At 42.0% G+C, this 27,164-nt stretch overlaps 1 protein-coding gene and 1 non-coding gene across 5 annotated transcripts in view; both read left to right on the top strand.

Moving 5' to 3' along the window:
* CAMK1D (calcium/calmodulin dependent protein kinase ID) overlaps positions 1–27,164 on the top strand; it is a 416,310-nt gene that overhangs the window by 72,839 nt on the left and 316,307 nt on the right. The window contains exons 1-2 of one of the 4 annotated variants that reach the window (XM_057543257.1): positions 9,373–9,434; positions 10,130–10,197. The exons of 2 other annotated variants lie outside the window; for them this stretch is intronic. In XM_057543257.1, coding sequence (XP_057399240.1) covers positions 10,190–10,197 — 8 coding nt within the window. In that variant the 5' untranslated portion in view covers positions 9,373–9,434; positions 10,130–10,189. Of the gene's footprint in view, positions 1–9,358; positions 9,435–10,129; positions 10,198–27,164 lie in introns of those variants that run through there. One more of the 4 variants, XM_007167403.2, reaches the window with a different exon arrangement.
* LOC114236037 (U6atac minor spliceosomal RNA) lies at positions 8,435–8,564 on the top strand. Its single transcript, XR_003622079.1, has one exon. It is a non-coding gene; the product is annotated as a U6atac minor spliceosomal RNA (small nuclear RNA).

Below are 27,164 nucleotides of genomic sequence, written 5' to 3'. Positions count from 1 at the left end.
ACCCGCTTCCTCCGTTTCATTTGTAAGAAGAGGCACAATAGGAGTGAATACACCCAGGAATGTCCACAGTTCTCCAGGAAAGGAGGCTGTGATGGTGGATTCCAGACAGAACTGAAGAAGGCGGGTGTGTCTTTGCCTCCTTCCCACCTTATCTTTTCTTCTCATTTCCTTCACTCTTTCCACCACCCCTTCCTCACTGTTTCTTTCCTCTTTAATCTTTCTCTTTGAGTCATTTTCTTTTATTCCCTTTATATATTAGCTCACAGCAGATGAGAAAGCAGTGACAACCTTCAGAGAGATCTACTTTAAAAACTGGAAGACAGAGCCAAAGAAATTAACCTTTAATAGTGAAATTTTGGCTTGAGTTGGAAGGATATTTTTGAGCAGAAAGTCTTCTCAGAGATTCTGTGTTTATAAAGATTTATTCAGTATTTGTGGAACAGAGATGACGGATGTCCAGTCTGAGCCAGGCGCTGCTGTCAAACAAACAGATGGTTACATGGTGTCGCTGGCGTTTTGAGGGCCCTGTCATGGAGGGGAAGGGACAGACAAGCATAGAAATTAGTGGTTACAACATAATATTGTAATTGCCTTCCTGGAGGCATGAACCATGGGTTGTGCTTATATAGTCAGGCATGAGAAGGACCGTGGAAATCTCCGTTTCCCTGGTCTCTTCGACTTTGAGGAAGAGAATATGCTAGTTGAGTTAATGTGAGAGTTCTGAAATGAAACCACCTTGGAACTGGTTTAAATACTGCATGGCTAGAGTTTAGTTAGAATTAGCTTTGGTTCTGCCATTTTTGTCATGGCTTCTTTGGGGTGAAAGACAGGCCTCGGCTTTCTGTCTCTTGTTATTTGGCTGGCTTCCATGTTGGCCTTGCCATTCCCAACTGTGAGATACTTAGCACCAAAATATGGGTGAGAAAAGGGAAGACACGACGGGGCTGCAGAATAGACAGACTTGCCTTTGGGTTTTCAAAGTTTCATTGCTTAGTAATGTCAACACACATTTTTAGACAGGAGACTATCCCAAGGTCTTTTCCTGACTTACCTTTAACCATTGTAACCGTCACATCTGCACTGTCTGAAGTCATAAAAAGAAAAAAAAAAAAAGAAAAAGAGTTCCCAGTCTTTTTAATGTAAAAACCATAAAGCATGCCCTTGACAACGGCTGAAAATTATATCACTAATTTATTTTTATTGTTAGTATAACTTCAAATTGCCTTCCTTATCTTCTTGCCTGACTGTTGTTTTCTGGGCCGAAGTTAACAATGCTTTGGAAGTCAGCTCAGAGGTGAACAAATGATGTAGTCATAATAGCAGATAGAGGCCTGCTGTTGGCATTTGGTGAATGTCAGATACTAATTTTAACAATGATAAATTTGGGGAAGGAACGAGAAGTTCCCAGCTAGTGAAAGGAAGCTGTTCCGTGTGAGAGGCTCTTGTTATTTGTAGATACCACTGTTCATTTCCATGGCAGATAGGAAATATGGCCTCTTTGCCTTAATTATTACCTTCCTCATTCAGCCTACTAATTTTTGAGGAAACTCAGGTTTTTCAAATAGGGAAAGTAGCCAAGATAAAAATCCTTTTTCTTTTTGTGATCAAGGCCTTTGCAGAAACGTTCATGCCAATAATTACTGAACCCTTTGGAGTTAGAACTCTTGGTTCTTGTTGATCTGGTTTTTAGTCTGCCCTTCCCTCCATGCTTTCAGATGCTACATGTGCTGTATTTTGGTTTGACTTTGACATCCTTTGAGAATTCTGTGACTTCTTCTAAGATTACACCAGACACCCTTAACTTATTCCTGTTGGATTAATGGAGAGAAAGGGTTCTGGAATGGGACCATTCCAACAGGCAGTATCCCCAGTTCATCCTAAGACACCTCACCTTTTCTAGGATCAGTTGTTTCAAATTGAATTTTTTAGTCTTGTATCTCATTTTAGCTTTGAAGACACAACATTAATGATGTAATTTAACTGTAAAGGTTCATTCAAAGTCATTGTCAGTACTGGAAGCATTAGAGAAGGTATTGGAAGGTTGACTGCATCCTCCTTTTTTTCCTGTGCATGTGTGTGAAGACTTTTCTGCAGAAACTCACTCAGAGCCCTTGAAGGGAGTGACTGGCAGCTGCCCATCACAGCGGGGTGAGAGGCTCAGTGGGCAGCCTGGGTCTCTGCTGTCCAGTGGGGAGCCTTCAGATAGTTCTCTAGAGGGGAAATCACAGAGCTGCCTGCCTTCCTAGTCCAGATTTGTTTGGAGAAGAGAGTTAGGCGGGCACTTGAATGGTTTGAATTTTTCATGACAAAAACAAAGTGAAAGATTTTTCTAACATCGGACATTTTGTTTGGGCCTGTGGGGCGGATTCTGTTTTTTCTCTTTTACCTTTTGTTTTCATTCTTTTGTACTGTTTTTAAGGACAGCAATGAGAAGTATCCCTGGACCATTTCTCCCAGAGAAAAACATCGGCTGTGACTATGGCACAAGGAGAACGTACGGCAGAGTCATCCTAAAGGGTGATGCTGTCCCTTAGGGCTCCTTGGTCCTGGTAACTTTCTCAAACTCTCTGTGCTCCGGTCCCTTCCTCTGTATGATGGAGACAAAAGCCTCTTTGGATGTTGCAGTGATTAACTGAGATCGTTCTTGTCAAACCCTTAGAATAGTCCCTGGTACATAGTAAGCAGTTCCTGGTTATTACTGTATGAATATACCCTAATTCTGTTAGGTCGTGTTATTACGTGATGAGAGATTCTAGTTTCTTGGTACACTGATATGGTTGTAGAAACTTGGAGCAGATGTCTACTCAGACCAGTGTTCAATGACTGTTTGGCCATGCCTTGGTCATTTGGATCTGAGAAGAAGTCCAATCTAGCAGCTTACTCTTTTCATCAAAGCCCACTTTGCCACACTAATTTGGACCGTGCAGGGCCCCTCCAAAGCTGAGTGGGCGGAGCCCAAATGGGCCTCTGAAAGGCTGCGGTCACCTTGAGTAGCTGCTCTGGTGTTGAGAGTATAAAACACTGTAAAGGGTCCCTTGTAAACCATTAGAGAAAGGATGCTTGGCTATTACCCAGCTCCTCCACTAACCAGGTGTGTGTCCCTTGGGTCAGACAGCTATTCATTCATTCATTTGCTTATTTAACTGCTCCATTTGTAAAAAATGCTAAAATATTTTAAAGTAAATTGAAGATATCTTATTGCAGCATTAATCACAATAACCAAGACATGGAAACAAGCTAAGTGTCCATCACCATATGAATGGATAAAGAAGATATGGTATTGATAAAATGGAGTATTATTCAGCCATGAGAAAAAAGGAAATCCTGCCATTTGCAAAAACATGGATGGACCTAGAGATAAGTCAGATAGACAAAGACAAATACTGTATGATATCACTTATATGTGAAATCTAAAAAAGCTGAACTTGTAGAAGCAGAGAGTAGAAAGGTGGTTACCAGGGGCTGGGGGGTGGGGAAGCTGGGGAGATGTTGATCAAAGGGTACAGACTTGCAGTTAGAAGATGAATAAGTTCTGGGGATCTAATGCACAGCATGGTGACTATAGCTAACATACTCTACTATGTACTTGAGAGTTGCTAAGAGACTAGATGGTAAATGTTCTCACCACAAGAAAGAAATGGTAATTATGTGAGGCACTGGAGGTGTTAGCTAACACTGCAGTGTAATCGTACTGCAGTATGTAAGTGTATCAAAGCAACATAAAGCAACATGTTGTACACTGTAATTTTACACAATGTTATATGTCAGTTACCTCTCAACTTAAAAAATAGGTATCTTGACATTCCACCCCTAATAATACTTAGTATGGATTAAGTATTAATCCTGTCCTGTGAAGAAAGGAAAGAAGGAAGGGAGGGAAGGAGGAAAGAAGGAAGGGAGGGAGGGAGGAAAGAAGGAAGGAAGGAAGGAAAGGAGGGAGGGAAGAAAGAAGGAAGGGAGGGAGGGTGGAAAGAAGGAAGGAAGGAAGGAAAGGAGGGAGGGAAGAAAGAAGGGAGGGAGGGAGGAAAGAAGGAAGGAAGGAAGGAAAGGAGGGAGGGAAGAAAGAAGGAAGGGAGGGAGGGAGGAAAGAAGGAAGGAAGGAAGGAAAGGAGGGAGGGAAGAAAGAAGGAAGGAAGGAAGGAAGGAAGGAAGTTTCCCCATATAACTAAAATAACATGATCACAACTAACACAATTAATAATTTTTTAATATCCTCTAATACCAGTTCCTGTTTGGTTTCCCCATGTGTGGTCAGGTCATATCCTGAATTTACTTTATGTCACTACAGTTGCTTCATACAAGGAACGAGGAAGAAGGACTAACTGAATGATCTCTAAGGCGCATTGCTTCATGTTTAATAGCTTTAGGGAGCTGCTCTGATTTTGTTCATTTATCTCTCGTTCTTGGAGCAGGAGGATTCAAAGTTTATAGGCATAAACTGTGGCTCTATAGCAGGATGAGATGGAAATTTGGAAATGATTTGGTTTACGGGATCAGTTGAGACAGGTTGGGGTTGCCTCACACTGGACTTGACCTGTAGGTCAACCTGTAGGTTGGGCAGACTGAGCATTGACACTGGTTAGAAAAATTGTACACTTGCCAGAAAGAGGCAGTCAATTCATTTTAAACCCAGCAGGTTTGGGTTTAACCTTGCATTTTATATGTTCCATAAATGTTCATAATGCCATTTAGAGCTAGCTGAGGACTTTTTTTGAGAGTCTTTTTGATTTCGTGTTTTTTTTTTTTAATTGAAGTATAGTTGATTTACAATGTTGTGTTTCAGGTGTACAGCAAAGTGATATATTACACACACACAGATATATGTGTGTGTGTGTGTGTGTGTGTGTGTGTGTGTGTATATATATATATATATACTTTTTCAGATTCTTTTCCATTATAGGTTATTGCAAGATATTGAATATAATTCCTTGTGCTATACAGTGGGTCCTTGTTGTTTATGTATTTTATATATAGTAGTGTGTATCTTTTAATCCCAAACTCCTGATTTATCCCTCTCCCCTGATTTCATTTTGTTTTTTGAGACTCTAGTGTTTTATTCAAGGAGACTAAATGCTGGGTCTCTCAGGTTACCTGTCTAGGAAATACCTATTGTTCCAGAACAAAAGAAGGAAAAAGTCAAGCATTGACCACCTGTGGGTGGATATCAGGCGCTCCCGCCCCAGAGGCCCCTGTGATGGGCGCATTCTCCGAATCATGCAGGGGCCCCGGTGAAGCCTCTTCCCGGCTTCTTTGCCTTCCCACCAAACCTGCCCCAGGCCCCCGGGGGCCGTGTGTGAAGCGTGCGGGCCCATTAACAACACAGCCTTTCCCACCTGAGCTCTGAACCAGTTGAGAAGTCGGGCTGAGGGTTCAGACGGACGGAGACCAAAATATTAGCTTTATTCCTGAGAAAAGCTAATGGAGGGCTGTAGTATGTGGCAATAAAGGGCTTCCTCATTCTGAACCTCTGACTCAGGCCACGCTGGTTTAGGGGAGAGAAGCAGTAGGTGGGCTTCCAGCAGGTTCCCAGGAGTAAGGAGGGAGAGGGGACTGGATGTTCACCCCTCCTGCTCCTCTGGGCCAGCCTGGGACGCGGGGAGGGGCCACTGCTGGGAAAGGGCCATCAGGGCTGTGGGGTGACTCCTCCCCCTTTACCCTGACCTTCCCCTTGGGGCTGGGTGTTCCCCAGCATCATGGGTGCCTCCTGGGTTCTTCCCTCTGTCTTAGCCTCAGTGACTAATTGATTTAGAGGGGGTGAGAGAGGTAAGTTCTGATAAGAGTATCGTTCAGTAAATATTGTCATTCCTATGACAGGCACTCCTAGAATAGATAAGTCTTTTTTCTTTCTTTTTTTTTAAAAGAGCATTTATTTATTTATTTATTTTGGCCGCACAGCATGTGGGATCTTAGTTCCCCAACCAGGGATCGAACCCGTGCCCCCAGCAGTGGAGTCTTAACCACCGGAGGGCCAGGGAAGTCCCTGGAATACGTAAATCTTTACGTATTGAAGAAATTTATCTTCAACATTTTGCCCAAACTCTGAATTTTTGTTGAATGAATGAATTTTTGTTGAAACTACTTGTTTGCATGTGGAGGGCAGAGACTTTAGGATGGTTTTGTGGGTGTGTGTTTGTGTTTGGTGGGTGGGGCAGAGAGGAAGTGGGATGAAGAGCTAAGGCCTTCTGGAAGATTTATCACCTAGAGGAGTTCCAGGCTTCTCTGAAGGGGTGCCTGTGCCTGGGGTCCCTGTAGTCAGCTCCTCTGGCTGACGGACCTTCCATCCCTGGGTCCTGGGAACGAGGCAAAGATGTGGGGACTTGAGGCAGTGCTTGTTTTGGGAGCCTCCTTTCCCAAGTGGCCAGTTGTCCCCTCATCAAGGGAGAGGGTTGAGATGAGCCATCCAGGTGCGGAGAAGAGGTTGGTGTGATAGGAAGGAGGACCTAGTGGCTGGTAGAGCAGGGAGGGGAGGGGATTGGATCAGCAGTGTTTGCTGATCCCTAACAAAAAGTATAGAAACCATACCTTTTTCCCAGCATGTTCTGAGAGCAGAGTATGAAGCAGGATAGGGAGTATCTAAAAATTTTTTTTTTTAATTTTTATTTATTTATTTATTTTTGGCTGTGTTGGGTCTTCGTTTCTGTGCGAGGGCTTTCTCTAGTTGTGGCAAGCGGAGGCCACTCTTCATCGCGGTGCGCCGGCCTCTCGCTATCGCGGCCTCTCTTGTTGCGGAGCACAGGCTCCAGGCGCAGGCTCAGTAGTTGTGGCTCACGGGCCTAGTCGCTCCGCGGCATGTGGGATCTTCCCAGACCAGGGCTCGAACCCGTGTCCCCTGCATTGGCAGGCAGATTCTCAACCACTGCGCCACCAGGGAAGCCCCTAAAATTTTTTTTACCCCATTCTTAACACTTATCATGCTAGTAAGCCACGAATTTCGTCAAGAAAAAAAAATCATTGCTGAGGATCTAGTATTACTCAAACGTGGACAGCAGAAGTGCTTCTAGTTGCCACTTGTTGAGTAAGGACTTCTTGGTTAGGATGCTAGCTGACCAGCTCAGGTATAATTTACATAAAGTTCACAAATCTCAAAAATTTTAACCCATGTAACGACCACCTAGATCAAGATGTAGAACATTTGCATCACCCTAGAAGGCCCCTGGTCCCCTTTTCCCAGTTGGAACAACGTCCCCCTGCCCAAAGGTAATCATCATTCTGACCTCTGTCACCATAAATTAGATTTGCCTGATTTAAATTCCACATGAATGGAATCATACTTACATTTTGTAGGATTCATTCATGTTGTTGCGTATATAAATTGTTCATTTTTCCCCATTGCTGTGTAGTGTTCGGTTGTATGAAATTTAGGTACACATTCTACACTTGATGGACATTTGTTTGTTTCCAGTTTGGGGCTAGTATGAATACAGCAGCTAAAAATACTCTTGTGCATGTCTTTGGTGGATGGAGTATGAGTTGTTGATTAAGGTTAACAAACTGTCCCTGGAATTGAAGTTCACAATCACTAGCACAGGAAAGGATATTGTATTGTCCGTGCCAAATGGTTTTAAAGTATATTGAAGGCATGGTACAAAAGTACAGTTGACCCTTGAACAACATGGGTTTGTACCACGTGGGTCCACTTATACGCAGATTTTCTTTCAATAGTAAATACTACAGTACTATGTCATCTGCAGTTGTTTGATCTGTGGATGGTTGATCCTTGGGGTGCAGAACTGTAGATATGGAAGAGCCACTCTAAATTATACTTGGATTTTCGACTTCCAGGAGGGCTGGTACCCCAGCTGCCACGTTGTTCAAGGGTCAACTGTATATCAAACAAAGGAATGAATTTAGTCTAGTATACTTGTATTTAGCAAACCGTGGTGGTACAAAAGCAGATTATTGCTGTTGTGCTCATTGACTATGATAAATATCCTAAGCTAGAGGGTCAATTTCCTGAAAGCCGAGATTGTCATGTGAAAGTATGTTGTTTCCTCATGCTGTCTCTAAAAGGAGTGGGAAAAGGACCTTTTCATTAATTCTGCAAATAGGCATCATTTTCTAATTTTAGGTTCTCACTGTGAAAAAGAGTCATGAATTACTAAAAACTCTGAGAATATAAACTAGTTTTGGGGGGAGTGCCCTGAATTGGAATGAATAAAGATTTTAAATATTCATTTATGTTTTTCTTTCCATGTCATTTTGGATATTGTGATGAAAAAAAAAATTTGCTGCTGATTGAGAACCCCTGAATACTCTTATAAAAATTTAATTCCCCCCGTATTAACTAGGCTTTTTTAGAAAGCCTGTTTTCCTCTAATAAGTTGCTAGAAGGAAAATCTGTTAGCCTAAAGAATTGATGGATAGAAGTAGAATAGGAAAACTGAACTGACCACCATCAGGGGATGCTGCATTGATTTAAATTTTAAAAGAGCCAGGGTTTAATGAAAGTGAAGAATTAGGTTAGCATTCCCCTTGACAAGAATGGGAAAAATTCTAGTGACCGACGCTGCACACATACATTTAAGGCATCACCACCTCTTTATAGCCACCTAACAATATTTTTTAACAACCTATAGGAGGGGAATCTGGCAGTGTGAATCAGTATTAAAGATGTGCAGTCCTGGCCTGGGAATCTTCCGTGTACATACACCTGCTCATGTAATGAAATGACATGTGTACACGGTTATCACTGAAGCTTTGCGTGTAACACCAAAACATCAGAAGCCACCCAGTGTCCATCAGTCATCAGGGAGCAGTTGAGGGATGGTGTATGTGTACAATAGAATGCTGTGCAGTTGTAAAAAGAGAGTGAGGAAGATCTACATTCTGATGTGGGATGATGTCCGGGTACATTGCCAAGTACAAGAAACAGGTGGAAAGTAGTGTAGACAGTGTGGTATCTTTATGTAAGAAAGATTGGGTTGTGAACATATGTAGGTGAATTTGCTAATATTTGCATAGAGAAATGCTGGATGGATAAACAGAAAACTAATACAGATGTGTACCTGGAGCAGGCAGAGGGGAACGGAGCGATTGGGAATAGATACAGGAAGAGCTCCTGCGCGTATCTTTTTATATCGTGTTGACTTTTTGAATGATGCAGAAAACAACCAACCAGCGGAAGTGAATCTGTCCGGGCATTGCCCTTTGACACTGAACCAGACCAAGAGTAGGTGGCGTGAAGCTGGTTGACTGCATCATGAAAAGATGAGGCCATGGGCGCCGTTTCATTTCTCAGAAGCTAAGTCAGTGCATTCAGTGCTTGTTGAGCCAATCTGCCAGTCCGACGTGCCAGGCGCTATTTTAGGCGCTGTCAGCAGGCGCCTTACGGTCCAGGCTTTCATAAGGCTGGCGTTGTTGAAGGAGCAGGCAGACAACAAGCAGGTGATGAGCGAGGGAGAGAAGCCTGCTACTGCTGGGGTCCAGGGAAGGAGGTAAAAGGGGTCCGTGCGGAGGTCAGAAGGGAGGGTCATTGCTGATCTACATCCCTACGTCTTTGTGGTGCCTTTGTGAACAATATTCTTACAGATGGGGTGATACAGTGGGGTCAATTCTCACTTCTAATCTTTTGCTATCGCAGTCAGGATTTCATTTTACCGTAAGATCAGTATCACTTAAGTTTCAAACAGAGACATAAACACATTAGAGCAGTCACTGTACCCCAGTCTACTGCCGTGTTGGCAGGAGACCCGAAGTTAGTGAAATAAATAAAAAGTTGATTTGACCGTTCTGGTTTGTTTTCACAGCAGTGGGGCTGTAGTGGGGATAATGTTATCTGTATGATTTGGCTTCTCCTCTGGTTTTCAATCCCTTGGCCTGGAGAAGAGGTTTCACCCATTTAACAAGGTTTTGTTTGTTTGTTTTAATTTTTATTGGAGTATAGTTGATTTACAATGTTGTGTTAGTTTCAGGTGTATAGCAAAGTGAATCAGTTACACATATAATACATACATCCACTCTTTTTTAGATCTTTTCCCATATAGGTCATTACAGAGTATTGAGTAGAGTTCCCTGTACTATACAGTAGATTCTTATTAGGTATTTATTCTATATATACTAGTGTGGATATGTCAATCCCCATTTCCCAATTTATCCCTCCCCCTCTCTTTTCCCCCTTGGTTACCCATAGGTTTGTTTTCTACATCTGTGACTACTGAATTCAGTTTTCAAAGAGGAAATAAAGACAAGGATGCAAAGGTGAGATAGGGCAATGGGGAAATTCAGCAAAGGTGGGCTGATTTTCTAATGCCTTTTGCTCTTTGGGGCAGCAGTTTAGCGAGAGACGTCTTTAAAGTAAACGTAACCCAAAGCAGTGGAAATCTTTCACAATTAGTTTTAGGCGTTCTTCCCCTATGATTGTAGTCGATACATGGTCCTAATAGCAGATGGGTGGCCCTGGGTGGAGACTGTGTTGTTTTGCTAAAACATCTTTGGAGCCAGAAGTTTGTTGCTTGTCACAGAAACTGAAGACTGTTCTCCTGGGAGCATCTCTGTCTCCTAAGTGCACAGTAGACGCTATGCTCTGCTATCCACTTACCCTGAATATTCCCATCCAACACTTCTTGCGTCTTCTGCACACAGCAAGGGCCTTAGCTCCTTTGTGAGTCAACGAAAGAAGACGTGTGTGTATTCACAGTGGTTTTAGGGTTTTGCCAAAACCCCAGTTCTGTTAATTTCATGAAAAATACATGATTCTTTTATGGGCATGTTTTCCTGAATGTTCAGTTTGTATTTCTGGCCTGTTAAGAGTTTTTTTTAAACTGCTGATAAGCATTTGACCATATTTGTGAGCATCTCAAGGCAGCCCGGCGCGATGGGTGTAAAGTGACATATAGTAACAAGGACAACAAAAATAGAGTTGACGTTTGTATATTTCATTGGCACTCACTCACTGAGATTTCTTTGTCCTATGTGTTATTAGAAAGGAGAGGAATCCAAGGACAGACGAAACAGGCTCAGTGGGCTGATTGGATTCAGGGAGCTTTTATTTTTAACCAGTTAAGGTAAGGGGATCTTCTCATGTTGATGAGAAGAATTCAGAGGGCAGCACTTAACAGCAGCCTGGACAGGACCATTCTGAGTAGACTGGGAAGAAGAAAGGAGGATTATGCTAGAGAAGGTGCATCTCTGGCAACATTCCGTCGAGCAAACAGTGGCTGGAATTCGTGTTGGGAGCAAACTTATTTCCTGACTAACTGGGTTAGGGAATGAAATTAAACTCTAAGAGTTAAAAAAGTATGTATATATATTTATAAATGTATCATGTATTGGTGCTCATGAGTGTTTGTCAGTAAATTTGATCATTTGTTTATATTCAAAAGTTGACCTTTTTAAGTAAACAACAAGAATTCATACCCCTCCAGCACATCCGTATCTACGTCAACCAATTTTCTCACGTCTGCGGTTGCCGCTGGTATGTTTTCACTACCAAGTTCCTGGTGCTTTTTTCTCACCTAGGGCCTGAGACTCAAAGATGTGATATAAATGCTGAGCTGGGTTCTGAAAACCTGGTTAAAATGTATCTCAAAACAGTAATAAAAGTCTGTGGCTGTTCTTCCCTCTTCTTCCCATGATTGTTGAATGACTAAGTAAGAAATTAACCAAGATGATGGTGTGCAGACACCTGGCACAGGCCTTGGCAGATGGGTGTTCTATAAATTGGCATTTTCCTGCACCCTCAGAAGTGCTCTTCACCCTTTCCCCCAAGGACTCTCCAGTGCAGAGAGTAGTAAACACAAGAACTCAGGCATCTCTGGATGGTTCACGGACTCTCCTTGAGGACACTGGTGCATCAGGAAGATGTGTCATTGTAATCATGTGGCTTCACCCACGCCCCTGGCACCCATACTATAATTTGAGAAGTTTAGCGTTAATGGCTAATGTCAGACAAGGCAGAAAGGAGTGGTCAGTATATTCACTCCAAGTGCATTTTGTCATCTTTTTTTTTTTTTTAATTTTATTTATTTTTGGCTGCGTTGGGTCTTCCTTGCTGCGCGTGGACTTTCTCTAGTTGTGGTGCGCGGGTTTCTCATTGTGGTGGCTTCTTTTGTTGCGGAGCACGGGCTCTAGGCGTGCGGGCTTCAGTAGTTGCAGCACGTGGGCTCAGTAGTTGTGGCTCGCGGGCTCTAGAGCGCAGGCTTAGCAGTTGTGGCGCATGGGCTTAGTTGCTCCGTGGCATGTGAGATCTTCCCAGACCAGGGATCGAACCCGTGTCCCCTGCATTGGCAGGTGGATTCTTAACCACTGCACCACCAGGGAAGTCCATCATATTTCATATTCTTTGAAATTTGTCCACTTAGAGATAGTTCATAATGCAATTCTCTTCAGCCAGAAGCTAAGCACACACTTGTTTCCCAGTCATTCTGGGCATCGGCAGGGAATAATAATCATTCCTAAACCCTGCATTTGTGTATACAGCCATAATGTGGAAATCCGACGAGAACACGCCCGTAAAGTACTTAGAATTCTGTGGATTTTAGTTATATGCAGAACTTTAATGGGGGATCTCTGATTGAAGGATAAGATAACAGGGCGGCATTTCTTTACCAACTCAGATAAATGAAAAGAAAAAAGAAATCTTCTTGCTCATCTGGGCATTTCTGAGGCAGCCACTTATTCTGGACGATTCTCAATTACCCAGCAATTCATGCAAATAATTAAAATTCTCTGATAACCCTAAAATTTCACATTGGTTGTTAGTTTCTTATTTCTGTTGAATGAATCTTACTTCAAAAAACAACTTTTGACACAAGGGGTAACATTTTGAGCAACCAGTATCTAGACTATTCAGGTTGTCACATTGAATCTCCCTTCAGCCCTGCAGTGTGGATGTTACCCCCATGTTACAGATGAAGAGACCAAGGTTCAGGGAAACTAAATGCAAGGTCACCCGTGAATTATGGAGCTGAGCTGTAACTTCACCTCCCAGACTCAAGACCCATTCTCTCTCTCCTCAACTATTGCCTGCTCCCTGGTAGAAATGGGGTAAAATGTCCCAAAAGCTAGGAGAAGGCCAGAAAAAGGCTAAAATTATGTTGAATCATCAATTCCTGAGTAACCAAGAATTGATAAATATTTGAGAGAGTTAGTTTGTTTCATCAAGTAAAAGTATTGATATGTATCATAAGAAGCAAATGAGATCCTGGATTAAAAATACTTTGATAGGGCTTCCCTGGTGACGCAGTGGTTGAGAATCTGCCTGCTAATGCAGGGGACACGGGTTCGAGCCCTGGTCTGGGAAGATCCCACATGCCGTGGAGCAACTGGGCCCGTGAGCCACAACTACTGAGCCTGCGCGTCTGGAGCCTGTGCTCCGCAACAAGAGAGGCCGCAATAGTGAGAGGCCTGCGCAGAGCGATGAAGAGTAGCCCCCGCTTGCCGCAACTAGAGAAAGCCCTCGCACAGAAACGAAGACCCAACACAGCCATAAATAAATAAATAATTTAAAAAAATACTTTGATAAATTACAAGCAGCAATAAATATGCCAAGGAAGATTGTCGGTCCTTGAAACCTCCGTCCCTTGGGAAGAGTCTGTTCCTGGGACTGTGCCTTTGGTCCTTGTGAGTTACGGGAAGGTCACCATGGTAGCGCCGAAGTGCTGTTTAAACTAGTTGAGAGCTACATGTAGTCTGGACAAATAAGAGTTGCCAAACAAAGCAGCATGTTAAACGAGGGTTGTCATGGCCTGTCATGGCCTGTTTGTTGAAGATCTCCGGAACTTTCTGGTTAAAAGGTACACAGGGTTTTTTTTTTTTAAAGGTGAAATTATTTTTATTTTTAAATTGAAGTATAGTTGATGTGTAATATCATATGAATTACAGGTGTACAGTATAGTGATTCATAATTTTAAAAGGTTATACTCCGTTTATAGTTACTATAAAATACTGACTATAGTCTCCATGTTGTACAATATATCATTGTAGCTTATTTTATACCTAATAGTTGTTGTTTGGTTTTGTTTTTACATCTTTATTGGAGTATCATTGCTTCACAATGTTGTGTTAGTTTCTGCTGTATAACAAAATGAATCAGCTATACATATACATATATCCCCATATCCCCTCCCTCTTGCGCCTCCCTCCCACCCTCCCTATCCCATCCCTCTAGGTGGTCACAGAGCACAGAGCTGATCTCCCTGTGCTATGCAGCTGCTTCCCACTAGCTATCTATTTTACATTTGGTAGTGTATATATGTCAGTGCTACTCTCTCACTTCGTCTCAGCTTACCATTCCCCTCCCGCTGTGTCCTCAGGTCTGTTCTCTACATCTTCGTCTTTATTCCTGTCCTACCACTAGGTTCATCAGAACCATTTTTTTTTTTTTTAGATTCCATATATATGCATTAGCATACAGTATTTGTTTTTCTCTTTCTGACTTACTTCACTCTGTATGACAGACTCTAGGTCCACCCACCTCACTACAAATAACTCAATTTTGTTTCTTTTTATGGCTGAGTAGTATTCCATTGTATATATGTGCATCTTCTTTATCCATTCATCTGTTGATGGACACTTAGGTTGCTTCCATGTCCTGGCAGTTGTAAATAGAGCTGCAATGAACATTGTGGTACAAGACTCTTTTTGAATTATGGTTTTCTCAGGGTATATGCCCAGTAGTGGGATTGCTGGGTCATATGGTAGTTCTATTTTTAGTTTTTGAAGGAACCTCCATATTGTTCTCCATAGTGGCTGTATCAATTTATATTCCCACCAACAGTGCAAGAGGGTTCCCTTTTCTCTACACCCTCTCTAGCATTTATTGTCTGTAGATTTTTTGATGATGGCCATTCTGACTGTAGATTTTTTGATGATGGCCACAACCTCATTGTGTTTTTCATTTGCATTTCTGTAATGATTAGTAATGTTGAGCATCCTTTCATGTGTTTGTTGGCAATCTGTATATCTTCTTTGGAGAAATGTCTATTTAGGTCTTCAGCCCATTTTTGGATTGGGTTGTTTGTTTTTTTGATATTGAGCTGCATGTGCTGCTTGTATGTTTTGGAGATTAATCCTTTGTCAGTTGCTTCGTTTGCAAATAATTTCTCCCATTCTGAGGGTTGTCTTTTTGTCTTGTTTACGGTTTCCTTTGCTGTGCAAAAGCTTTTAAGTTTCATTAGGTCCCATTTGTTTATTTTTGTTTTTATTTCCATTACTCTAGGAGGTAGGTCAAAAAGGATCTTGCTGTGATTTATGTCATAGAGTGTTCTGCCTACGTTTTCCTCTAAGAGTTTGATAGTGTCTGGCCTTACATTTAGGTCTTTAATCCATTTTGAGTTTATTTTTGGGTACACAGGACTTTGAGAACTCATTTTGAAGCAAACCAAGTACCAGGTTCTCTCTCGCAGCCCCTTGAGAAACTTGCTCCTAAATAGGTGAAGAACAGAAGGATGAAGGACGCTGCTATGGTTAAGCGTGTAGTAAGTAGTCAGAGTTGGTGGTGGGGAATCCACCCTCATGTTTTCTGGACAGCTGGAACTGTGGGAGCTGATGAATTGTTACTGGAGCAATGTCCGGTCGTAAATAGTGTGGTTATTTCATGGGTGTCTAAATATTTTCACCCCCATTAAAAAATTGAAATTGTCAGTCACACAAGGCCTTCCTCAGTGATTTTTCTCTCATCACTATTCATTTTCTGAGAACATCAGCTGAGGCAGATGTCATAATACCTGGCGTGGTAACCAGCACACTGAGAGATGACATATGTATTTGCTGAATGACAGAAGCCTGGACAGCAGCCAGGCTCAGTTTGTATGACCATCGTGATCGTCATGTAGGATGACCTCTTGATTGGTCTCTATTCACATGAAGCTTATAAAATATGTTCTTTGGGTTTTCTTTAATGGACATTTTAATTGAGGTAATTGTCGATTTACATGAATACAGGAATAATATATATGTAATATATTATAGGAATAATATCTAGAGAGAGCTCGTGTATCCTTTATCCAGTTTCCCCCAATGGCAACATCATGCAACACTGTAGCCCAGCATCACAACCAGGATGCTGACATGGTGACAGTATATCCGTGTCATTCGGATGGTCTGCCGATTTTATTCAAATAAGTTTTTTTCAAGTGATTTTAAAGTGGCGACATATGATTGGGGAGAATAAAAGCCAGGCTGTGGGCTACCGTGGCAAAGATGGAACCAGACTTTGTAGACAGCTGTTGGGATGAGGCTGGTTTCCAGATGTGGAGGAGAGCTGAGTGTAGGATGACTGGGCTGGGGGAGTCCCCAGTCGAGGAGGAGAGGTTTTCCCAGGGCGTGTGTAGGACTTGAGAACAGACGAAGTCTGTCTGGCAGCCCAAAGGCAAGGAGGGAGCATCGTCCTGCATTTTGCAGGGATGAGTTGTCCCCCCTGGTGGGCACCCCTCCCACCCGGACCCCCCTTTCCCTCCAGCCGCGAGTCCACCTGGCAGGATCATGTGTGACAGTTTAGACGTAGGGCAGCTCCAAGTCTGGTCTGCACCCAAATCCCAGACCACACCCTCCCCCTTCGGAACCAGAGTTTCCTGAAGGTTTGAGAAGAGTGAGCCTCTGTCTTTGTCATCCTTTCCTTTCATGGGGTTGTTTTTCTTATTGGATTCGGGCAAGCAAATAATTAGGTATTGGAGGGCTGGTAGCGCCTCTTTTTATGCATTATTTAGCAGTCTCTTCCCAAGTCTCATCTGCCCTCAGCAGCCCACACAGCATCCTGCCCCCGAAAGGTGGATCATTAAGGCTAATGGAAATGAAGTCAGCATCTCCACAGGGGGAGACCTGTAGCTCCCCTGACACAGAGGAAACGGGGAGAGAAGAGGAGGGTAGTGGTGTAGTGTAGGGCAAAGAGCTGGTTCTGTTCCTGGGACCCTGGATGTCATGGTCCCCCTGAGCTTTAGGGGGCTTCTCTGAAGTGGGAAGGTGGCCTTGTTTCTATTTAGGGAGAGAGAAAAACACTCAGCATTTTTATACTCCTGAATTAAGTTCAGTGTTCTAGGTTAGAAGATCGAGGTTCCCCACCCACCCCCCGTCCTTTGCATATGTAGACCTGTAAATGTCTGCATTTCGGACTGTCCAAGTAACTAACTCATGGAATTAACTCTTGCCGCTGAGGCAGGCTTTCCCTCTGGGGTGTGCAGACGGACAGCCTGCAGTAATTCCCTGCCTTCGCTTAGACACAGCCAAGGGAGGTGACGTTTGTATAATATTCCCTTATTTGATTTGCCATCCTCTGCTATAGATTTGGAAAATAAAAGACACGCCTTTCACAGGAATTACTAATTCTTAAATAACTGCGTAAACAACAACTTACTATGTGGGAACCCTGAGAACTTTTTTTTCCCAGGAAAAGCTAATATAATAATATGCTTTTGAAAATATAGTATAATATTATGTAGTACGTTTTTAAGAATCTGGTTTCCAAATTTGCAGCTTCTGGAGAAACTAATGTTATATTTTACTTGGGGAACAATTTCGTTGAAATGACCCTTTCAAGGGATTTGGAAAATGCACGTGTTAAATTATTCTTTTAAGCCTTGATACATAATCAGTTCTCGCTGAACTTTGTTATTCCTGGCAGGTTTTTTTCTCTGTCCTCACTTTTTTCGTTTACTAGGTTCTTCTTAAGTATTGAACATTTTCTTACGGGCATATTCTGATATTTAAGTAAATGGATGAAAATCAGAAAAAGGATGGTGAATTCCTGCTTGATTGCTTTAGATTTTTCTTTGTATTCAAAGATATGTCTCAGTGGTTCCAAATGTTCACATATTAGTGAGCAACCAGATCATTAGGTTTTTCAGATTGTGTCAAAATGCCCATTATTACAGAAACACAACTAGCCTCAATGGCTACGTTTGCCTCCCAGATTTCATAATGATTTTCTCTGATGCTTTGAAAACCTTGGCTTTCTATATAGTATGTCTAAGCTTACTTTTGTAAATTAAGGAAAGTGCTCCCCGTACTTTGTATAATATATAAAGACTTGAAGAAGAATGTAAAAATCAGCTCTAATCCTGCCACTCAAAAATAACCACTGTTAAATTTTTAAGGTATTTTCCAGGCTTTTTCTGTGCATAAGTAGTTAACACAATTACTTTCATATTGTATGTTGTTTCTTCCATTTCTCATTAAATGACATATCTGGGCATATTCCTCATATAAATCTTCCCTAGAATACTATATATGCCTTTTGAATCCCAAGAAACCCAGTCTTGGTTTGTAGTGAGCGTCATGGCCCAGTGTACTGCTGCCTCTGTACTAAACAGGGCCCCCATATGTGTGTATGTGTGTGTATGTATATGTATGTGGGGGATGTGTGTATGTGTGTGTATGTATGTGTATGTGTGTGGTGTGTGTGCTGTATGTGCGAGTGTGTGTGTGTGGTGTGTGATGTATGTACAAGTGTGTGTGTGCACGTGTGTGTATGTGTATGTGTGTGGTGTGTGTATGCACGTGTGTGTATGTGTGTGTATGTATGTGTATGCGTGTGGTGTGTGATGTATGTACGAGTATGTGTATGCACGTGTGTATGTGTGTGGTGTGTGATGTATGTACGAATGTGTGTATGCATGTGTATGTATGTGTGTGGTGTGTGTATGCACGTGTGTGTATGTGTGTGGTGTGTGTGATGTATGTACGAGTGTGTGTGTGGTGTGTGTGTGTGGTGTGGTGTGTGTATGTGTGTGTGGTGTGTGTATGCACGTGTGTGTATATACATGTATGTGTGATGTATGTATGAGTGTGTGCATGTGTGTTTATGTGTGTATGTGTGTGTATGTGTGTGTGGTGTGTGTATGCACGTGTGTGTATATACATGTATGTGTGTGATGTATGTATGAGTGTGTGCGTGTGTGTGTATGTGTGTGGTGTGTGTATGCACTGTGTGTGTGTGTGTGTGGTGTGTGTGTGTATGTGTGTGGTGTGTGTGTGTGTGTGTGTGTGTGGAAGGGCTGGGGTTGACCCTCCCTCTTGCAGTCAGAGTAGCATTAGTGCCCTCTCATTTTCCTCTCTTGCTCCCTTTCTTCTTTCACCCTGTGTCTGTTTCCTGCCTGTTTATTTTTAGTTCTCCTTCCCCGTTGGCCCGTGTAGATCAGAAGCCGGAGGTCCAGCGGCTGCTCACTGAGCCTGCTTCCCTGCCTGTGCGCACGCTCCCTGCAGGCAGTGGGAGCCGGCTTGCTCCTCTTGGAGAGTGGGCACCGGCCCTGGTCTGCCTCCCTGTGCCTGGGTACAAATGGGGCAACTTTCTTTTGATTCTCTTTCGTGTTGACTTTGGGGCCTGAGCTCACTCGTCCCGATGTTGACTTCTAGCTGGAAAAGCATCTCATTCAAGATGGTGAACCCAGTTTTCAGTGTGGGGCTGGCTTTGCTTATCAGGTGACCACGTGAAATGTGTCCTGGGTCCAGCCTGTCCCATTCTTTCCTCTTCTTTCATTCCCAGTATTAGTGTCGTTCTTTTTATGCTCAGCATTCATTCCTTCATTCACTCATATTTGATTGGATGTCTTCTGTGTGCCAGGCCCTCTGCTTGAGGCCGCGTGTGTAGGGATCAGTAGCACAGCCTCTGCCCCTCACCTGGGGAGCCAGGTGAGCAGACACATGTCCAAGGTGGGGATTGCTTTGACGGTGGGCAAGGGCCATCAGAAACCCAAAGGAAAGTGGGCGTAAGTCTGTCCAGGAGCCAGGAAAGCCACCCATGGTGAACTGACACCCCTTCAGGCGTTTGCCAGGTCAGCGAGGGGCAGAGGGAGAAGGGCGTGCAGGCAGAAGGAACAGCACATGTGAAGCTGGAGGCGTAAACGGTGTGATGTGTTGGTGAGGATCAGGTAGCAGGGTGATCCGTGCGGGAATCAAGGGCAGAAATTGCACTTGGAAAAAGAGGCTGTGGTCACATCATGAAGATTCTCGTATATCAAAACGATAACAATAGCCAACGCTTACATGATGCTTATTACGTGTACAACACTGAGCATTGTATAGCTATTAATTCATTTAATCCTCATGGCAACTCTAAGAGGAAGGAACTAGTATCGTCTCCAGTTTACGGATAAATAAACTGAGGCTAGAGAGGCTGAGATTTACAGGAAGTCTTTCAGACAGCAGAGGGTGGAACTGGGATTCAAGTCAGGAGTCAACTCTGGGTGACCAGATAGCCCAGAAGTAATTCTCTAACAGCTCAGCTTGCTGCCTCTCATACTCCAGAGCTGGACATTACCATGCTGGCCCCAAGGGGCCATGGAAAGGTGTCAAGTCATGGGGGAAAGGACCTGAGGTTTGTGTAGATAATTCTGTCTCTTTGGAGACAGATTGAGACTTGATTCTCCATGGAAGGCTGCTTAGAAGTCCCTGCAATTTTTGTGGGGGAATCTGGTGGAACAGTCTTTTTATAATCACTTTCTCAGAATTATATATACTGAAAAGGCAATTCTGGAACCTATTTTTTAAACCAACATTCGTTTATAACAAAACATACCCTATATGCTAATGGAACTTAATGTTTCACTTAAATGAGAAATATGCTGATAGGGTTTTAAGTATTTTGCTATATAATAAAAGGAATTTTTTTTTTTTTATTAGATGCTTTTCTTAAGTCTCTTTGGACCTTCCTTCCATTTCTGGGTTGGATGGGAAGCTGGCAGTTTTGCTAACAGTACCTTTGGGTACAGTGATTTCTTTGGGGAATTGCTGGAAGACAGGGGAAGCAGCTGCTCTTTGACAGTGACCCTAACTGGTACCTCGTCCGTGATGGTTGTTTTTTTTTTTTTATCTTTTTTTGTAGTTATATATATTTATAAAATAAACTTTATATATGTATAAAGTTTTATATATATATAAACTTTTAATATATATATAACATAAACTTTACCATTTTAACAACTTTTAAGTATACAGTTCATTGGCATTAAGTACGTTCACATTGTTGTACAACCATCACCACCATCCATCTCCAGAGCTCTTTTTATGTTCTGAAACAAACTGTACACCCCATTCAACAACTTCCCATTTCCCTCCAACCCTCCAGCCCCTGGCAACCACTATTCTGCTTTCTGTCTCTGTGAATTTGACTACTGTAGGTATCTCACATAGGTGGAATCATATAATATTTGTCTTGTTGTGTCTGGTTTATTTCACTTATAATGTCCTCAGGGTTCACCCATGTTGTAGCATGTGACAGAATTTCATTCCTTTTCAAGGCTGAATAATATTTCACCATCTGGATAGACCACATTTTAAAAATTATTTTATTGAAGTGTAGTTGATTTACAATATTGTGTTAATTTCTGCTGTACAGCAAAGTGATTCAGTTATACATAGATATATACATTTTTTCATATTTTTTTCCATAATGGTTTATCACAGGATATTGAATATAGTTCCCTGTGCTATACATCAGGACCTTGTTGTTTATCCATTCTCTATATAATAGTTTGCATCTGCTAACCTCAAACTCCCAGTCCATCCCTTCCCCCACACCCCTCCCCTCTCACAACCACAAGTCTGTTTTCTATGTCTGTGAGTCTGTTTCTGTTTCGTAGATAAGTTCATTTGTGTCATATTTTAGATTCTACACATAAGTGATATCATATGGTATTTGTCTTTCTGTCTGACTTACTTCACTCAGTATGATACTCTCTAGGTGGACAGACCACATTTTGTTTATCCGTTCATCCATCCATGGGTACTTGGGTTGCTTGCATCTTTTGGCTAATGTGAATCATGTTGCTATGAATATATATCAAATATCTGTTCAGTTCTCTGCTTTCAGTTCTTTTGGGTCTTCCATAAAGTTTTAACCCCTCCTAGCTCTGGGTTTGGGAACTATGGTATAGTTGTGTTTATGGGCATGAAAATTGCCTCCTTTTTTTCCTTCCTTTCCTACCATGTTGAATCATACTTAATATTAGCTGCAGATTTCAGGGGGGAGCATGTTTTAGAATGGATTCTCCTCCTCACTTTTATGAAATAGGGAGCATAGTGGACACGAGACAGGAAGCACTTACTGACAAGTTCCAAGCAGAAGGTGACTGCTCCCTGAGCTGTGGAAGTGCTGGCAGAAGTGGGGGGTGGGGGGAGGAGCAAGGAGAGCAGTGCTTATTTGAGCACAGTCTAGGAAGTAGGAATAGGGGCATTCACGAGTCCGCACTTCGTGGTGGGGCACGAGGAAGAGAGGAGAGTCTAGAGGGAGTCCTATATTTCTAGCTTGGGTGACCGCATGGCCCTATTAACTAGGAGGACTGGCAAATGGGAAGGGTATTGAGAGATGACAGATAGTACATCTACTTTGGACTTTTCCAAACTAGGAGAAGAAACTCCATGGATCTGTGAATGCTCTGCAAGGTGGGGATAATTACTTCACAACTGTCTAATGGAACTAGAAAATGAAATAAAGATACAGTATAATTAGTGTGAATTTAGAGTCCTATTCAAAGAGGATGGTTATATTTCTTTATAGATGTTTCTCTTATCGTGTCAGGATTTTTTATTTTGGTCACATCTATTGTGAGGTTTAATATCATCTTGGTTCGTTTCGAAGGTGACAGATGAAACTAGGAGAGTAAATTGCTATTCAGTGTCATAAGTTTTTCCACCTGAATTTGTGTACCCAGCTCTGAACTTGAATTTGGGGTGAGTCATGATGGATGTTATGAGAAGGGTAATGGGTTCACTTACAGATATCCTGATCTCAAGATGCTGGTGGAGCATCCGGGTGGAGGGAAGTAGTGGTGGGGTATGAAGTTCCAGGGCTCAGGATTAATCTGGGGCTGGACGTAGCCATGAGGTAGGTCATCCAAATGCTCAGGGGGATGAGATTGCCAGAGAGAAAAAAAAGGCACAAGAAGAGGAGACCAAAGACAGACCAGCCTCTTCTTTGTTCACCTCTGTATCCACGTTAGGGGACAGAGTAGACGATAGACCAAGATGAAGAGACGGTGCCTGACCTAGGGATTTGTCATTCCATTATCTTCATGTGCACAACACAAACTCCAGAGCAGGAAGAATGGGATTTCAGTGGGTGGGCTGGAAGAGAAGTGGGAGGTATGGCAGCCGTGTGGGTGGAAGAAGGAGCCCCAGAGGAGGAGGAGGAGGGAGGTAAGGGTGAGGATAGGAGAACTAGGACAGGTGGTGTGTTGGAGGTCAAAGGGAGGAGATTGAGGGGGATGGAAGCCATCAACTGTTAGATTCCAGAGGGGACAGTGGTTGACCAATGTCCACTGTATTTGGCTGTTAGGAGGCCCTTGTGACCTCTGCCAGAGTTGTTTCAGGTAATGGTGGTGTTTAATCCAAGATGAAATTCTTCCAGCATGTTCTCTCCTTAGCTCTTGGATTCCAGACACTGTCAGTTTGGACATGATTCTTCTCACCGTTCCTTACTAAAAATACCCTTCAGCAATTCAGAACATGTTCTAAGGACTTCCATTATACGTTTTATTTTATTTTATTATTATTATTTTTTGGTGTAGGTAAATCTATTTTAATTCAAATATAAAAGTTAAAAGAGAAAATTATTTTAAATAGCTATAACTAAAATACGTTTAAAGATACATATTAGGAACGAATGTAAATTGTGACAACAGTAACTTAAAGTGGGAGAGAAGTTAAAATGTAGAGTTTTTGTATGTGATTGAACTTAAGTTGTTAACAACTTAAGTTAGACGGTTATAAGATATCTTATGTAAGTCCCAAGGTAACCACAAAACAAAAATACCTCTAGAATTTACACAAAAGAAAAACAGAAAGGAATCAAAGCATGTCAACACAAAAAATCAAAACACAAAGGGAGACACCTCAGTTCTTAATATGTCATATTTACAGGTTCTCTTTTATACTTTTTATACAAGGTATACTCTTTTATAGAAGATGGTATAATCTTTTAAACAAAATCTGCTGGTCCTGCCCCACACATCTACCAGGAATTGTTTAAGATCTACAGGGGAGGTTTTTTTGTTTTTTGTTTTTTTGAAACGATATTTATTTTATTTTTTTTTAACATCTTTATTGGAGTATAATCGCTCCACAATGGTGTGCTAGCTTCTGCCCTACAACAAAGCAAATCAGCTATACATATACATATGTCCCCATATCTCTTCCCTCTTGCATCTCCCTCCCTCCCTCCCACCCTCCCTATCCCACCCCTCCAGGTGGTCACAAAGGACCGAGCTGATCTCCCTGTGCTATGCGGCTGTTTCCCATTAGGTATCTATTTTACGTTTGGTAGTGTATATATGTCCATGCCACTCTCTCACTTTGTCCCAGCTTACCCTTCCCCCTCCCCGTATCCTCAAGTCCATTCTCTAGTAGGTCTGCATCTTTATTCCTGTCTCGCCCTTAGGTTCTTCTGACCATTTTTTTTCTTTTTTTTAAATTCCATATATATGTGTTAGCATAGGGTATTTGTTTTTCTCTTTCTGACTTACTTCACTCTGTATGACAGTCTCTAGGTCCATCTACCTCACTACAAATAACTCAGTTTCGTTCCTTTTCATGGCCGAGTAATATTCCATTGTATATATGTGCCACATCTTCTTTATCCATTCATCTGTCGATGGACACTTAGGTTGCTTCCATGTCCTGGCAATTGTAAATAGAGCTGCAATGAACATTGTGGTACATGACTCTTTTTGAATTATGGTTTTCTCAGGGTATATGCCCAGTAGTGGGATTGCTGGGTCGTATGGTAGTTCTATTTTTAGGTTTTGAAGGAACCTCCATACTGTTCTCCATAGTGGCTTTATCAATTTACATTCCCACCAACAGTGCAAGAGGGTTCCCTTTTCTCCACACCCTCTCCAGCATTTATTGTTTGTAGATTTTTTGATGATGGCCATTCTGAACGGTGTGAGATGATATCTCATTGTAGTTTTGATTTGCATTCCTCTAATGATTAATGATGTTGAGCATTCTTTCATGTGTTTGTTGGCAATCTGTATATCTTCTTTGGAGAAATGTCTATTTAGGTATTCTCCCCATTTTTGGATTGGGTTGTTTGTTTCTTTGATATTGAGCTGCATGAGTTGCTTGTATGTTTTGGAGATTAATCCTTTGTCAGTTGCTTCATTTGCAAATAATTTCTCCCATTCTGAGGGTTGTCTTTTCGTCTTGCTTATGGTTTCCTTTGCTGTGCAAAAGCTTTTAAGTTTCATTAGGTCCCATTTGTTTATTTTTATTTTTATTTCCATTTCTCTAGGAGGTGGATCAAAAAGGATCTTGCTGTGTCAAACAGTGTTCTGCCTATGTTTTCCTCTAATAGTTTTATAGTGTCTGGCCTTACATTTAAGCCTTTAATCCATTATGAGTTTATTTTTGTGTATGGTGTTCTAATTTCATTCTTTTACATGTAGCTGTCCAGTTTTTCCAGCACCACTTATTGAAGAGGCTGTCTTTTCTCCACTGTATATTCTTGCCTCCTTTATCAAAGATAAGGTGACCGGGACTTCCCTGGTGGCGCAGTGCTTGAGAGTCTGCCTGCCAATGCAGGGGACATGGGTTCGAGCCCTGGTCTGGGAAGGTCCCACATGCCGCGGAGCAACTAGGCCCGTGAGCCACAACTACTGAGCCTGCGCGTCTGGAGCCTGTGCTCCGCAACAAGAGAGGCCACGATAGTGAGAGGCCCGCGCACCGCGATGAAGAGTGGCCCCCGCTTGCTGCAACTAGAGAAAGCCCTAGCACAGAAACAAAGACCCAACATAGCAATCAATCAATCAATCAATAAATCTTTAAAAAAAAGAAAATAGGCTTATGGTATTTAAAAAAAAAAAAAGATAAGGTGACCATATGTGCGTGGGTTTATCTCTGGGCTTTCTATCTTGTTCCATTGATCTATATTTCTGTTTTTGTGCCAGTACCATACTGTCTTGATTACCATAGCTTTGTAGTATAGTCTGAAGTCAGGGAGCCTGATTCCTCCAGCTCCGTTTTTCTTTCTCAAGATTGCTTTGGCTATTCGAGGTCTTTTGTGTTTCCACACAAATTGTGAAATTTTTTGTTCTAGTTCTGTGAAAAATGCCATTGGTAGTTTGATAGGGACTGCATTGAATCTGTAGATTGCTTTGGGTAGTAGAGTCATTTTCACAATGTTGATTCTTCCAATCCAAGAACATGTTATATCTCTCCATCTGTTTGTGTCATCTTTAATTTCTTTCATCAGTGTCTTATAATTTTCTGTATACAGGTCTTTTGTCTCCTTAGGTAGGTTTATTCCTAGATATTTTATTCTTTTTGTTGCAATGGTAAATGGGAGTGTTTTCTTAATTTCACTTTCAGATTTTTCATCATTAGTGTATAGGAATGCAAGAGATTTCTGTGCATTCATTTTGTATCCTGCTACTTTGCCAAATTCATTGATTAGCTCTAGTAGTTTTCTGGTAGCATCTTTAGGATTCTCTATGTATAGCATCATGTCATCTGCAAACAGTGACAGCTTTACTTCTTCTTTTCCGGTTTGGATTCCTTTTATTTCTTTTTCTTCTCTGATTGCTGTGACTAAAACTTCCAAAACTATGTTGAATAGTAGTGGTGAGAGTGGGCAACCTTGTCTTGTTCCTGATCTTAGTGGAAATGGTTTCAGTTTTTCACCATTGAGGACGATGTTGGCTGTGGGTTTGTCATATATGGCCTTTATTATGTTGAGGAAAGTTCCCTCTATGCCTACTTTCTGGAGGGTTTTTATCATAAATGGGTGTTGAATTTTGTTGAAAGCTTTCTCTGCATCTATTGAGATGATCATATGGTTTTTCTACTTCAGTTTTTTAATATGGTGTATCACGTTGATTGATTGCAGTGATTGCATTTGAAGAATCCTTGCATTCCTGGGATAAACCCCACTTGATCATGATGTATGATCCTTTTAATATGTTGTTGGATTCTGTTTGCTAGTATTCCATTATACATTTTAAATACCAGTATTTGAACTCAGATACCTCTAGTTCTCTCTCCAGCGACGTTGCCTCAAAACTCATATTATCCTTATTTTAACAATAAAATGGGGAATGCTTTTAGTTTCTGGGATTCCCAACCGCCAAGATGCTTGAGGAGTCAGTGGGAATCTCCATGGATCACAGGTGGTGTGTATGAGTGACCCCGGGATCCTAGGGGCCCTCGGGCGACCTTGGGCAAGGTAGGATGTATCTACCAACTCCCCTTAGCTTCTGTCCTTGGACTGTCCTTTAAACCACTTCCCTGAAAAGCAG

Source organism: Balaenoptera acutorostrata, chromosome 3, assembly GCF_949987535.1.
Source record: "Balaenoptera acutorostrata chromosome 3, mBalAcu1.1, whole genome shotgun sequence".
NCBI classification, from domain to species: Eukaryota; Metazoa; Chordata; class Mammalia; order Artiodactyla; family Balaenopteridae; genus Balaenoptera; species Balaenoptera acutorostrata.
Note: the sequence above shows the minus strand (reverse complement) of the source record. Positions and strands in the feature narration are given on the sequence as shown.